At 38.0% G+C, this 15,195-nt stretch overlaps 1 protein-coding gene across 1 annotated transcript in view; it reads left to right on the top strand.

Moving 5' to 3' along the window:
* EPRS1 (glutamyl-prolyl-tRNA synthetase 1) overlaps nt 1-14,984 on the top strand; it is a 71,611-nt gene extending 56,627 nt beyond the window's left edge. The window contains exons 26-32 of the mRNA XM_047840572.1: nt 761-916; nt 1,388-1,585; nt 2,061-2,234; nt 6,849-7,009; nt 9,385-9,463; nt 14,459-14,523; nt 14,621-14,984. Of these exons, the coding sequence (XP_047696528.1) occupies nt 761-916; nt 1,388-1,585; nt 2,061-2,234; nt 6,849-7,009; nt 9,385-9,463; nt 14,459-14,523; nt 14,621-14,771 (984 nt within the window). The 3' untranslated portion in view covers nt 14,772-14,984. The remainder of the gene's footprint in view (nt 1-760; nt 917-1,387; nt 1,586-2,060; nt 2,235-6,848; nt 7,010-9,384; nt 9,464-14,458; nt 14,524-14,620) is intronic.
* Nucleotides 14,985-15,195: the final 211 nt, after the last annotated feature.

Genomic DNA, 15,195 nt, shown 5'->3' with positions numbered 1-15,195 from the left:
ACGAGTGGGGGAGGGCCAAAGAGAGAGGGAGAGAGAGAGAATCCCAAGGAGCGTCAGTGCTGTCACATGGAGCCCAACGTGGGGCTTGATCTCACGATCTGCAAGATCATGACCTCAGTGGAAATCAAGAGTCAGATGCTTGACCAGCTAGCCACTCAGGCAACCCTTATATTTTCAAATGAAAGTATTTTTGGACTTCCATGTATAGAGGAAATTATAATCCCAGGGGTGAAATTAATTATTCTTCAGAAGATTTTCACCCTGGTTACTATATATTTTTATATCTTTCATAAATGTTTATTTTTTTTTAATTTTTAAAAATTTATGTTTATTTTTGAGAGAGAGACAGACAGAGCATGAACAGGAGAGGGTCAGAGAGAGAGATGGAGACCCAAATCTGAAGCAGGCTCTAGGGTCTGAGCTGTCAGCACAGAGCCCGATGTGGGGCTCGAACCCACGAACTGTGAGATCATGACCTGAGCTGAAGTTGGAAGCTTACGCCACCCGGTGCCCCTATTTTTCTTGTATTCTAAACTTATGAACATTTAAAAAAATTATTCAGTTTCTTTTACACTACTTGGTTGAATGTTTTTCCATAATAAATACACACTAGCTGCTTTAGCCTTCCCATAAAAAAAAGGTATTTACTGTTTGAGATGCTTGTTCCACCACATTTAGTTTTAAACAGTACAGTTTTATAGACCTTTAAGAAATAAATGCACCATGAATTTTGATCGCTTTCACATTTAAAATGTTACAGGTCTTGCAGATACTTGACTTATATGCTCAGGTGTACGAAGAGCTCCTGGCAATTCCTGTTGTAAAAGGCAGAAAGACTGAAAAAGAAAAATTTGCGGGAGGAGACTATACAACTACCGTAGAAGCATTTATATCTGCTAGTGGAAGAGCCATCCAGGTATCAACAAAGTGCACAAGCGGTTCATAGGGACTATGAGCATAGCCTCAGACTGCAAGTCGTCAGAGAAGTAGACCATTTTCAAACAAATCAGTGTACATTTCATGTGCTTCCTAGACCATATAATTTCAGGCTTCTCTGTCCCATTCTTCTCTAAATCTCTGAGGTCACTTAGTTAAGCAAAGGCTTGTATCCTGAATTACCAAAGCACGGATTTTTTATTAGCCTTTGTAGTTGAAATTAATCCTATGAAAGGGACTGCTCCCAGCAAATACACTTCTGTAGTGGTTTTTTGACTAATCCTAGTCTCTTTGTTGTATCATTTATGCTTTAAGAATTTACTTAATAGAAAAAAATCAAGGAAGCTAAGTTTATATATCTAGTGTCATTTTGGGTGTGTGATCTTACAGAAATCATTTTCAGAGGCGTGATTGGGGTTATTAAAATTAAAGCTTATATTTCTATTTTTAGGGAGCAACATCACATCATTTAGGGCAGAATTTTTCCAAAATGTTTGAAATTATTTTTGAAGATCCAAAGACACCAGGAGAGAAGCAGTTTGCCTATCAGAACTCCTGGGGCCTGACAACTCGCACTATTGGTGTTATGACCATGGTTCATGGGGACAACATGGGCTTAGTATTACCACCCCGTGTAGCTTGTGTTCAGGTAAGGAAAATATTTCTGCTTATCATTCCTTTTATAAAATACAAGCCCTGTTTACTAAAGGAAATTTGAAAGGGTGATTTTCTGAGTATCATTCAGGTAGATTTTGCTACTAGAAACAACATAGAGTATGATCTGTTAGTATTGTGTAACTATGTGTATCATTTCTGTTATTGTTTTCTTTGCTCTTAATTTTTAGCTGCTTTTTAGGTAAAACTCTTTTAGAAATCATTTTTTGAAATGACTTATAATAGGTTTAATGAAATATAGTAGGTCAGGTAAAAATGCATTTAGCATAGAAAAGTCATGCAGCTGAGTGCTACACGTTCAGTGGAGATGAGAAATCACATAAGTTGATCCGTGTTAAAATTGATAGTCCCTAGTTGGTTTTGACATCTGGGTGTCCCGCAGCGGTAAGACTTCATTACCTTTGTACACTGTTTCTTTGTAAAAATTTGTGACATTGTGCTGGTTCTAGGTGGTGGTTATTCCTTGTGGCATTACAAATGCACTTTCTGAAGAAGACCGAGATGCTCTGATTGCGAAATGCAATGATTATCGAAGGCGGTTACTGAGTGTTAATATTCGAGTTAGAGTTGATTTGCGAGATAACTATTCTCCAGGTTGGAAGTTCAACCACTGGGAGCTCAAGGTAAATTCTTCAGTTGTATCTTTCCCTTCCACACTCCCAGTTTGGAGTTAGAGCTGCTTTATGCGTATGCTTTTGTGAGACATAAGGCTTCTCATTACATTTCTCTGTTTGGATAGTTGTTTTTTTTTTCTTCACTTAAACTTCACTTAGACAAAGTCCAGATCTTTGTTACAGCAAGGGATACCTAAAGCTTACATATTTTCTAAATTTAAAATCTTTTCTGTGGAAGCTTATTTTTATTATGTTAGAATAAAAATGATCTGAAAGACCTTCTATATGATTAATAAACTTAAGACTGTTATACAAAAATGTTTACACCAAGAATTCATATAATAATAAGCTATTTAAATATTTAAGCTATTTAAACAGTAAGATTGTCAGAATAATGGTGCATGGTTATCACCTAGCTGACATTGTAAAACATCAGAGATTATTATCGTATTTGGTTTTTCACACCACATTGTTTTTCAACACCAATTTGTTGGTTTTTATTTTGTATATTCAAGGCTAAATTCTGGCTTAATGTTTTAATACGAATTTCATTTATTGCACATTGTCATTAGTAGAATAATCTATATTGTTAATTCCATTTCGTAAACTTCTGGGATTTAACTTGATTTTATATGCTTTATTTAACAAGGGAATCATATTAGATTTAGCAGTGAGGAGTCGAGAATTTATAAACTTACAATCCAGGAAACATGCGAGAAGATGTAGTGACACTGCAGCTGCAAGCTGGTCCCAAGTGTGGAAGCTCAGCAGTATGGGGATTATTCGGTGTGAACACACATAGGGTTCCCCAAATTGCTATTAATGGCCCAGTTTATTTTAACTGGCCCCTAAGGTAAATCTTCTGTGCTAAAAATTAGTAGTTATATTCATTCTGCTTCCCTTCTGTGTAAAATGCTTTTTCCTTTACTTACTCTCCTACGTTTAATGAAGACTTTAAAGATAAATGTTTTCTCTGCATAACTTGCCTTTACCTGCAGTGTTTTTTGCTTACTTAGAAGTAACTGTTGTGTGATTCTGGTGGCAGCTCGTCTGAGCCCATGAGTACTTAGAGGAGAAACTTACTCTTTGCTGCTGGCTGGATTGAAAGGGGAAAAAAAGGCATCCGTATTCACTTCTCCCTTCTGTGTTGTTCCCCTTTCGTCTCCCTTCTTCTCTTAGAACCCACTTGACTTTGTCCCCGTCACTCTTCTTTTTCGTATCCTGCTGAACCTGTACCGTGAAGGGGACCTCTTAGTAGGAGTTGGCTCCCCCACAGCTTCCTTTGTCTACAGTTCTCAGGAAAGAAAACAAAGCCCCTGTGTTCCAAACATGATTCCGAAAACTAAGGAACACCAAGAGAGTTTTCCAGTTAGTGAAAAGTATTGATGGCACTTTTTAATGCCATTTTAATCTCTGTTTAGTCCTAGAATTCCTGAGAAAAGAAAGTATTTTGAAAGATCTAGATTCATACTTACTTGGTAGTAATTAATTTTATATAGAGAGGCAGTGGGGGTGGTGCGGGATATGTACTGTGAGACTCAGTTGAATAACTGGGGATACGGTTTGGTGGTGAGACCAGACCCTGCGACCCCCCACAACTTCCTTAATACCTCTTCCTGTAGTAGGAAAATAGAAAGGGGGAAAATAATATGAGTGAATTAAGTACTTTTCCTTTTACTGTGTTGGATCATGTTGTGTTGCTATTGAAAAGAAAAACAAGCAAACAGCCTTTTATGAGTAAATTCGTAACTTGTTACTTAGAAAAAACTATTAACAAAATCTATGCCTCTGCTATGGTTTGGCCTCAGGTTATCTTTATAGCTGTTATTTTTTGTTAACCTCCTTTCATACATCCTTGTCTCTGTTCTCAGACAGTCTCTTTTCCACCTCTGTCTTTGTGCTATTTCTTCCACCTCGGTTGTAAAATTTGCTATCGTGAAACAATCATAATTTTTTTTAATGTGTTTTGTAATGTTTTAATTTATTTTTGAGAGAGAGAGAGAGAACAACAGAGCACGGGCAGGGGAGGGCCAGAGAGAGAGGGAGACACAGCATCCGAAGCAGGCTCTAGGTTCTGAGCTGTCAGCACAGAGCTCGACGCCGCGGGGGCTCGAACCTACGAACCGTGAGATCATGCCCTGAGCCGAAGTCAGACGCTTAACCAACTGAGCCACCCAGGCACCCCAGACAGTCTCAATTTTGTGACAAGCATGTATAGTACAAAAAATTAATTTTTCCTTCCTGAACCAGTTGACAGTAAGATTCTAGCCTGATGCCTCTTCACTCTATGAACATAAAATTGGAGAGTTAACATTGATCCATTACCAGTGAGTTTTTGAACCCCATTGAATTTTCTGAGTTGTCCCCTAGTGTCTTTCATAGCAGAATGATCTGGCTCAAAACTGAGCTACATGTAGTTATCACATCTTGTTAGTCTTTTTTACTCTGGAATAATTCCTTAGGCTTTTCTTTGATTATCACGATCTTGACACAGCACATTCCACATTCACCTTTTAATCAATTAAATAATACATATTTTTGTTTTAAAAAAAAATATTTTTGTAGAGCCATGGTTTCTCATGTCATTCAGTGGATTATAATCTATTACAATCATTATTTTGAGGCTCAAAGTATCTTTGATACGACTCATAAAATCCCTTAAAAGCTGACTTTTGAGCATTTCCTTGCTGTGTGGTACTAGAATTAGTCGTATCTCACAGAAGCCCTGGTTCTCTGAGCAGAGATGGTATTTCATGCTGGATGCACTCATCACTTTTGAGCTGTCCCTCTTTCCAAACCTTCTCAGTAGACGGGGCTGCAGACTGGGGATGTGCACGCACACACGCACGCACACACACACACACACACACACACAAATTTACGTCTGTGGTTCTATATCTATGTAATTTGATAACCGGGAGTTCACATTAATACTTTCAATTCCAGTAAAAAAACAGGACTCATTCTAGTTTTCTCCCATGCCAGGTTTTCACTCCCTTCTGACAGTGAAATACCTAGCTCCAGTTATCCTTAATACCTTGATTTATTTGATCAGCCCCTCTGTATGCAACCAGTCTCTCTCTGCCTTTTTCACCGACTCCCCACGTGAATGCCCTTCCCATCCCACAAGGGTGGCGTCACTCCATGCCAGGCTCTTCTCAGGCCCTCTTGCCCCACTCAGGCTCTGACGCCCTGCCCTGGGCTGCCACGGCTCTCCTTGTCCAGTATAGGATCCATCTATTGCTGTTAGTTGTCAGTGTGATTTTAGTTTCCTTTCATCAGGAGTAGTTCATCAGCCTTTCTTTGCCATTCATGAAATGGACATTTTTGTAAATATAGGTCAGTTATTTCATAGAATGTTCCTCAGTTTTGATGAAATCCCTCATTAATTTTTGCCTTCTGTAGTAACGTTCTTCTCTCTTCCAGCTGAGGGTGGTCTCCCACTTCTGATTTTCTGTACTTACTGTTTGTATGCGTACCTTATTTGCCTGGCAAATGGGAAGCTCCTGGAGGACAGGATCTGTTTTTTATCCCTCTTGTAAATCTCATTACACTCAACACTGTTACACATGCATGTACATTGGGTAAATAAAGGAAAACAATGAAATAATGTCATACTTAGTATACAACAATTTGATGGTGTTCATCATTTTGTAAAACAAATGTTCTCTAAAGGTAAATCATTTTTTCCAGAATAACATTTAAAATTTTCCTGTGGCTTTGATTTGGAGGACTACTATCAGCAAAACCGTATATGTAGAGGTTGCCTAACTTAAATTTGAAAACCCCAAATTAGTTTTAGAGTTCATTTACTCAAAAAAAAAAAAAAAAGTTTGAAAAAAAACCCTACTGTTTATCAGGTAAGGTACTCTACCCTAAAAATAAGGTTTCCCTGAGCCTTAATCCCCTCCTGGAGCATTCATGAGGGTTGAACATTCACAGGCTTAAAGTTGCATTTAGTCCTTAAGCGTCTTTGTAAAATCCAAAGGTATTGAATAGGGGAGTAGTTCCCAGAGTGTAGCCCCAGGACCAGCAGTGCCAGCATCACTTGAGAACTTGTGAGAAATATGAATCTTTAGGCCCCATTCCTGGGCCTAGTGTAATAAGAAATTCTGGGGGGCAGAGAATTTGCAGTCTCTGCTTTAACAAGCCTTCAGAGATTCTGCTGCACAGTAGAGTGTCCAGACCTGAGACCAACCAGAGTATATCATTGTGCCCCATAAGAGTCCCAGATGTGCCAAGGTATGCTAATCAATGGTTTGGTGGCCTTAGGTTCAAGAAGCCTTCTCTGTTTACCAGCTCGTGCCACACAAATGTAACTTTCTGTGCGTGCTGTCATTTGAGAAGAGTCAAGAATACTGATCTAGACAGCACTACCCTCCTGTTTTTCCATTAAACACTTTATTAGCTCAAAACCACTTGGGCACTACATCTTTTCTTAGGTTCATACGTTCTTATTGGAGATCACCTTAGTATCTTAGGAATATTGCCTGCTGCCTTTATTTGTTAATGCCTTTGATTTTGGGGTTTTTATGATTTATGGTAGATAAAGCCATGAAATAATTCTTTATCTTCGAGTGGAGACATGCGTGTATCATTTTAACTGTCTTTTTTGTTTTCTAGGGAGTTCCGATCAGACTTGAAGTTGGGCCACGTGATATGAAGAGCCGTCAGTTTGTAGCTGTCAGACGAGATACTGGAGAAAAGCTGACATTTGCTGATAATGAGGCTGAGACTAAACTTCAAGCTGTTTTGGAAGACATCCATGTGAACCTTTTTACAAAGTTAGTCCTTAGAATTGCTTTTGTCTCTGATCTTGAAATCCTGTTCAGCTTTTGAGAACTTACTGAGGGATTTTTTGAGCGCCCCAACTGGAAGCCATCTTTCCCTCTGAGCTCCCATGGTTCTTCATTTACGTTTCTCTTTGTGTTTTTGACTGGTAGCATGACGATTTTTCCAAGAGCTTTCTGCTTAATAGGTTTGCAGCAGTGACCTCTCTGTCCCATGGACTAATTAGGGTTAACTTTAGATGCAGGCTTTTATGACATATGAATTTGGGGGATTAAGGCACTGATTGTCACCTGTGTGGGTAGACATTAGCAGCAGCCAGGGAGCTTTAAAAAATACCAGTGCCTAGAACCCTCCCTAGAAATATTAATTTAGTAGGTCTAGAGTGAGCCTGGCAGCTGTAGTATTAAAAGCTCCCCACGTGATGATGACCTGTAGCCAAGGCTGAGAACCTTTCGATTGAGATTGTAGGTCTGGGATGAGAGGAAGCTTCAGGGCTGCCCTGACCTGTGGAGAGGGGTCTTCTAGAATCAGGGGTTTCAAGTCAGAGGCACTAGAAGATTGGTGTGTGTGTGTGTGGCGCCTTATTTTCTCTCCGACCCACCCGAGGCAGAGAGAAAGGCCCACTGCCCCTGGGGATGGAGGTTCAGTTTGGGGGAAGGTAGTCCTGCATCTTGTTTATTCCTATATCTTCTGATGCCTTGTGCCGGACTCATTAGGCTCCCATAAATCATGCATTTAAGGAAAGAACTAATTTTAGCTGTGGCATTGGTGCTTGCTTACGTTTTTGGGCAAGTGGTTTCATTTCTCTGGGCTTGCTTGCCCTAAAATGGAATGATAATGAGTCTCTTGACTTCAAGGATTTACTTAACCAGCTAATGAATAGTGCATTTGAAGTCCATCTGAACTCAGAACAGATAATACTGTCAGAGGTGAAAGATCAGAAAGCTGCCTGTCTCTGTTGCTGCCATTTAATGTTGCTGTGCATTTGGGGGTGCCTGGGGGACTCAGTTGGTTAAGTGTCTGACTTTGACTTGGGTTATGATCTCACGGTTTGTGAGTTCGAGCCCCGCATAGGACTCTCTGATGTCGGTGCAGAGCCCGCCTCAGATCCTCTGTCCCAGTCTCTCTCTGCCCGTCCACTTCAGCGCACGTACTCTCTCACTCAAAAATAAATAAAACATTAAAAAGTAAGTAAGTAAGTAATGTATTTAGGACAGTGGTTCTTTTCTAGGGATTCTCTTCAGAGTCACCTGGGAACTTTGGGAACAGAAAGATACCTGAGCCTCACAGGTTTTAAGATAGATTCTGGTTATCTGTAGTATTAAAGTGTTCTCTGTGTGATTTCAGATGCACACGCCGGTTTGGAAAACTGCTTTAGTGGCTAAAAAGCAGTTTTTTTCATTGGCATTTTTATTCAGTAAATTTGTTAACAATGTAGGTTGCATAAAGGTGCATTTTTTTCCCACCTAAGTCTTAAGCCTGGGAAGCGTGTATTCGTTTTTCTCGATCTCATTGGCTATAACTTACTCACATAAGCTTATCTCAATATGAAGAAGCCCACAGGAGGGGATTTGGTGGAGAGCTAGCAGGTACTGGCACAGAATTCACATGGTCTTAGACCTGAGAGTCAGAAAAGAAGTGTATGCTTTCTCTTTCTTTGTCACCACCCATGAGTGGTCCTCATGTATTGTGTGGCTTTGAATGTGGAAGAGAATAAATACTTATTTCCATTTCTAAATGTAGTTTAGAAGTTCTTATAAGGGAGTTACGTAGTATACGATAACCGCTCGAATATTGTGTGTTTATTGTTTTTCCTTTTTTAAAACATGCTCATGCCTTTGTGTTTGATGCTTACAATAATCCTATATGGTAGTTAGATTACTTGAGTATTTTTCCAGTTTTGTGGAAGGGAAAACTAAGACCAAAGAGGTTTAAAAAATGATACAGACTCTCATAGATGGTAGTGGTATAGACAGGAATAGAATGTTGGTGAGTAGAGATTTAATGGCAGTAACAAAAGTAATTAGAGCACCTGGCTGGCTCAGTGGGAGAGCCTGTGACTTGATCTCAGGGTCATGAGTTCAAGCCCCATGTTGAAGTGACTTAAATAAATCAAACTTAAAGAAAAAAAAAAGTATTACCTATTGTATGCTTGGGAAATTCCCCTTTCATTTACTGTTAATAGTAATACAATGATGAGTTGACTGAGACTTACTGTGTGTTGCTGTTAGTGACAAAGTTGAGGTTCAAATTGGTAAGTTCTCACTTCCAGGTAATTGCTCTTTTGTTAGATTATGCTTATTTTTTAAAGAAAACTTTGTCATATTTGTAAGAAAAAATATATTCTTTTTCAATTATGTTTTGATAGGGCTTCTGAAGATCTTAAGACTCATATGGTCGTGGCTAATACAATGGAAGACTTTCAGAAGATGCTAGATTCTGGGAAGGTAAGAGACTTCTGGAAAGTTTTGAATATAAAATATTTCAGTAATGGTATTTTAAGACTCACTGAATTTATGCGTGATATTAATCCCTTTTATAAGGCCAGTCATGCAACAGGATTATATATTACTCCACATTTTATCCTGTTTTCCATTGGCTTTCCTAAAGCATTACAGCATTATATCATTTCTGGATAACACTGTGAACTGATTATGTAAAAACTTTTTCTCTCACTTTTAAATACTGGCTAAACAGCATTCATTCTGTATGACCCTTAATGTTTTAATTACGGAAGGTGTTTTTCATCTTGAATTAAGTTCCTGAAGTAAGCATTAACATAATGTAATATTGAAATATAATGTGCATATTCCTAAAATAAGATTAAAAATCCACGTCAAAATTTTCAGTTCCCTGATCTTAATTGATTGAGCTTTTCTGAATAATAAGGGGGAAAATACTGCTCATGTCTAAGCCTGTTTTTCAAAATGAATGGGTACTTCACGCTCCTTTAAAAAACATAGGTCTTTCTGATCAGGTGGGTACATAGTGGTTCTTTCGAATTTTATCAGTTTTATGTGTTGTGAGTATGCAGATGTTCCTAGCTGAAACTTCTCTAATTTTCAAAGAAAAGAGGTGTCCTGATTTGCACAATTATTAATTATTGCAATGAATCACTTGTGAACTTCAATATTCTGGTATTCATGCTTGATTTTACAACCAATCCTGTGTTCTCAGGTTATAAATGAGAAAACCATGGGCCAGAGTCTAAATGAATTACCCCGAGCTCTACAGAGGCAAACTTGGTCCTAAAATTTAGATGTCATTTTGACTAAGTTTAATGCACTTCTGTGTATTTTTGTTCTTATGTATTATTTTTTTTAAGTTTATTTATTTTTAGAGAGAGCAAGAGCAGGGGAGGGACAGAGAGACAGGGTGAGAGAGAAACCCAAGCAGTCTTTGTGCTGTCAGCGCAGACCCTGATGCAGGGCTTGAACTCACAAATGGTGAGGTCATGCCCTGAGCCAAAATCGAGTGGGACATTTAACCAACTGAGTCACCCAGGCGCCCCAGGTCATAACCTCTTAATATGTCTTTTATTGCATGAGCTGGGACAATGTGTTAATCTCTCTGGCTCTCAGTTTACTAATCTGTAAATGAGTACAAGATAGATAATCTTAAAATCCCCTTCAGATCCATGATTCTTCAGTAGGTTTCTATTATTCTTGGTTTATTGCCTTTGTGATCTTCCACCTTTCTGGTTTCTGGAAGTTGTCACTTGATTCAGATTACGTACTTTTTTTTAATTAAAAAAAAATTTTTTTTTTTTAATATTTATTTTTGAGAGAGAGAAAGCTGGGGAAGGGGCAGAGAGAGGGAAACACAGAATCAAAGCAGGCTCTAGGCTCTGAGCTGCCAGCACAGAGCCCGACGCAGGGCTCGAACTCATAAGCTGTGAGATCATGACCTGAGCATAGTCGGACGCTTAACCAACTGAGCCACCCAGGAGCCCCTCAGACTACATACTTCCGATAGAAGGCTAAAGATTCAATGTTTATTTTTTCTTTCACTGTAATTTATTTATGATTTTATTTTTATTCCATTAATTACTGAATTTTTAAAATTTCCCCTTTATTGGGTGCATGGGTGGGTGGCTCGGTTGGTTAAGCATCTGACTCTTGGTTTCAGCTCAGGTCATGATCTTACAGTTTGTGAGATCGAGCCCAGCGTCGGGCTCTGCTCTGAGAGTACAGGACCTGCTTGGGATTCTCTCTGTCCTGCTTGCTTTCTCTCTCTCTCTGTTTCTCTTAAAATAAAGTTAAAAAAATAAAATAAAATAGGGGCGCCTGGGTGGCTCAGTCGGTTAAGCGTCCGACTTCAGCTCAGGTCATGATCTCACAGTCTGTGAGTTCAAGCCCCGCGTCGGGCTCTGTGCTGACAGCTCAGAGCCTGGAGCCTGTTTCAGATTCTGTGTCTCCCTCTCTCTCTGACCCTCCCCTGTTCGTGCTCTCTCTCTGTCTCAAAAATAAATAAACGTTAAAAAAAAATTTTTTTTTTAAATAAAATAAAATAAAATAAAATAAAATAAAATAAAATAAAATAAAATAAAATAAAATAAAATAAAATAATGTTTCATTTATTATGGAAATATAGTAGTCACTTTTGCAGTCCAGTCTGGTAAAGACATTATGTAAGAGTTAATAAATCAATAGAGTAACTATCAGTTAATCCATTGCTTTCAAAGAAAGGAATCTCAGCAGATATCAGTAGAGTCATATCTTTTATTCTAATATCAGATTAGAGATTTCAACATCTATTCTAAAGCACAAAGTGGGATGTTAGTTGTATGTCCAAAGAGCACGTAGAGATTAGATTTTGTTTCTTGTGTCAGTAGCCAGTTCTATCCCCCACCTCCCCTCATGTTGGTCACCTTCTGTGTGTTGACTGACCGTCAAGCAACCTTTGAGGCTCTTGTAAATAAAACTGTATTTACTAGGTGGGGAGAAGGAGAAAGGGATCTTTGGAACTTGCATGTAGGTGAAAGTTTGATTTTCTACTCTTTGTTGGTATAAATGAAAAAAAAATTAGATCTGATTTATAGAACTTCAGTAAATTTTTTCAAAAGTATAATTAAATGAAAAACAAATGTTAGTTATATATAGTTTTTTTAGTCTTGATGTATGTTACTCATCTGTTGATCACTATGATTTTTGAGTATTGCTATTTCTCATCATTAACATTTTCTGCTTCAGAATTCAAGATATTATACATTGTGGAAAATTGTATCTTTTTAAAGCATATAGAAATAATAAAAAATAAAAGTTAAAAACTTTTCTGTGGTTGAATAAATAGGCTAAAAATATATATTTTCCTTTTATATTAATGAATTATATGCATAAATAGAAATTTCACGTCTTATCACCTACACTTTACTTTGAAGCTACAAAGAATTAAAACATGCATTTTTAAAAATTATCATTTATGAGTTTAACTTCAGTTGAATTTTTCCATACTATGGCATTTTTAAATTTTAAAAATTATTTTAGAAATCCCTTCTCAATGCTCAGTAATTTTTTCTTAGGGAAAAAGAAAATAAGACCACTTACTGTAGAATTTTTTAAAGTAATGAAAATATAGTGTTGTGGGTTAAAAATAAAAGCAAAATTTTCTAAGAGACCAAATTTAAATTTATAATCCAAAGACCCTCTTTGTAATTAAGTCTTAATATTTTTATCATTGCACAGTGACAGTGGTTCCAAGTTTTCCTCCTGTTTTTTGTAATGAATTTTAAACAATACTTTTATGAATGTACATTCTTTTCATGCTTTTTGTTTGTACAAATGCTAATGATTTACCAAATTTCAATACGGGGGGTAACTTTGGGTTATTTCAGCCCTTGTATATCTAAGTTTATTTTGCTTCCACTTACATCGCATAAACAATTTTTATTAAAATGTTTCAAAATTCTTACTAATACCATTCCTTACACCTTCTCTTCACCCACTCATTCCCTCCCAACCCCCCACTACCCTGCCGGGATTTTCCTAGCAAGTTATCACTTCTTTATTGTCTTAAGGCAGATTATCAAAATAACAGTTGATCAATTTTTGGAATTAGGCTAACACATTTTGTTGAATAAGAGACAGATAACTAACTATTCCTTATCCTGCAGAATGTTCACCTGATGAATTACTTGTTCTTTTTATAATTTTCTACTGTTACTTTCACTTTACTTCTTAGAGAAACCTTTTAAAGTATGTTTAACTAAATTCCCAGTGCCTTATAAGGGGTTCGCAAGAGGGTCATGATTTGAGTATGGAATGTGTGGCTCAAAGTAGTTGATCAGAAATTGATGAGGGGGTGCGCCTCGGTGGCTCAGTTGGTTGAGCGTCCGACTTCGGCTCAGGTCATAATCTTGCGGTTCATGAGTTCAAGCCCTGTGTTGAGCTTGGGCTCATTGCTGTTATTGCAGAGCCCTCTTCAGATCCTCTGTCCCCCACTCTCTCTCTGCCCCTCCCCTGGTCACACACACACACACACACACTCCCTCTCTCTCTGTCTCTCTCTCTCTCTCTCTCTCTCTCTCTGCCTCTAAAATAAACATTAAAAAAAATTGATGAGGGAGCTGAATAACTTCTGTTTTTAAACTAATGTCTGGGGATTGTCCCCATCTTTGATCTCCCCACTGCTAATCTTGATCTCCAGGAACTTTCTGTAGGATTGTTACATAATTGTTCTTGCATACAAACCTCACTTTGAAGTAGACATGCTATGAAAAGTTTAGGGTTTACAGCTGAGAGAACTCTTAATTCTTGTCTAGTCCAACACGCATTTTACAAAAGAAGATTCAGAGCTAGAGAGTTTCAAATATGCAATGAATTTCAAAATTAGGGTAAAATCCCAACTCTCTTGATTCTGCCCGTTATTCTGTATGATCTATAAAAGAAAATTTGAGAAGTTATTTTTTTCTGATACAAATTATTTTTGACTTTGAGTACCCTTGGACTTTAAAAGTGATTCACTTGCCTATCGCATTATGGCATAAAGCGAGGTTTACCTGATTGTTCATTGTTACCGTTAACGGCAGTTTAAAAATCAGTTTATTATTCGTCATCTTTCCTCTGTCCTACTTGTAACTGGTCACCTAGGCAGAGCAGGTAGTGTCCGGATCTGAAATGAGAGCAGTACAGTGAGAGGCTGGACTCAGGTCTACCGATCCTTTCTTTCCTCTCTTCGGGCACTGTGTTGTAGCCAGTTTATTTGGACATTGACGTGTATGGCGAAGATGTTTTGTCGTGTTGCTTTACAGTGTATGGGTTTTGGATAGAGGGACAAAAACATTTTCCCATCCCTTACGCCTCTGAGCAGAGTTTCTTGCAGGTTTGGAAAGGTACCGTGGCCTGAAACAGGTACCATGGGAGACGTGTCCTTTTTGCTTCAACTCAGGTATTCCTTTTACGGAATGGAATTCTAAACCCAGAATATTTTTTCTTTTCTATTAGATTGCTCAGATTCCATTCTGTGGGGAAATTGACTGTGAAGACTGGATCAAAAAGACCACTGCTAGGTAAATGTAGTTAACAGAACTTGTGAGTATTGCAGTGAAAAAGAATGGGAATTTAGAGCATAAATGAGTGGAATTCTTAATTTGTTTTTAATTTCAGAGATCAAGATCTTGAACCTGGGGCTCCATCCATGGGAGCTAAAAGTCTTTGCATCCCCTTCACACCGCTCTGTGAGCTGCAGCCGGGAGCCAGATGCGTCTGTGGCAAGAACCCTGCCAAGTTCTATACCTTGTTTGGTCGTAGTTACTAAGGGATAAAGCAAAACTCCTATCTCCAACCCTCCCCACTTTTTAAAAAAATTGATATTAATATCTTCCCAGATATAGACAGTTTTATGATTTTTTAAAATAAAAGTTCTAATAGGAGGTCACATGAGACACAGACCCCTTCTTCTTAGGCCTAAATTAACAGTGGGAAAAAGGCTTTTCTGTAAACAACCCCAGTAATAAATATCATGAATTAATACTGTTTTATGTATTCATTTATTTCTGAAATACGTGATTTATGTACCACAGGACGTCCTTACAAAGAGATGAAGAAAATTGGGAACCCAGTCTCCCTCACGTTTCAGACCTCGAACGAGCAGTCCTCTCGTTTCTTGTATGTTGAAGTCCTTCTCTTCCTACACTCCTTCTCCTGAATCTAAAATTGTCCTAAATCTTTCTGTTTAGAAG

Source organism: Prionailurus viverrinus, chromosome F1 (assembly GCF_022837055.1).
Source record: "Prionailurus viverrinus isolate Anna chromosome F1, UM_Priviv_1.0, whole genome shotgun sequence".
NCBI lineage: Eukaryota > Metazoa > Chordata > Mammalia > Carnivora > Felidae > Prionailurus > Prionailurus viverrinus.
This window is presented reverse-complemented; position numbering and strand designations above follow the sequence as displayed.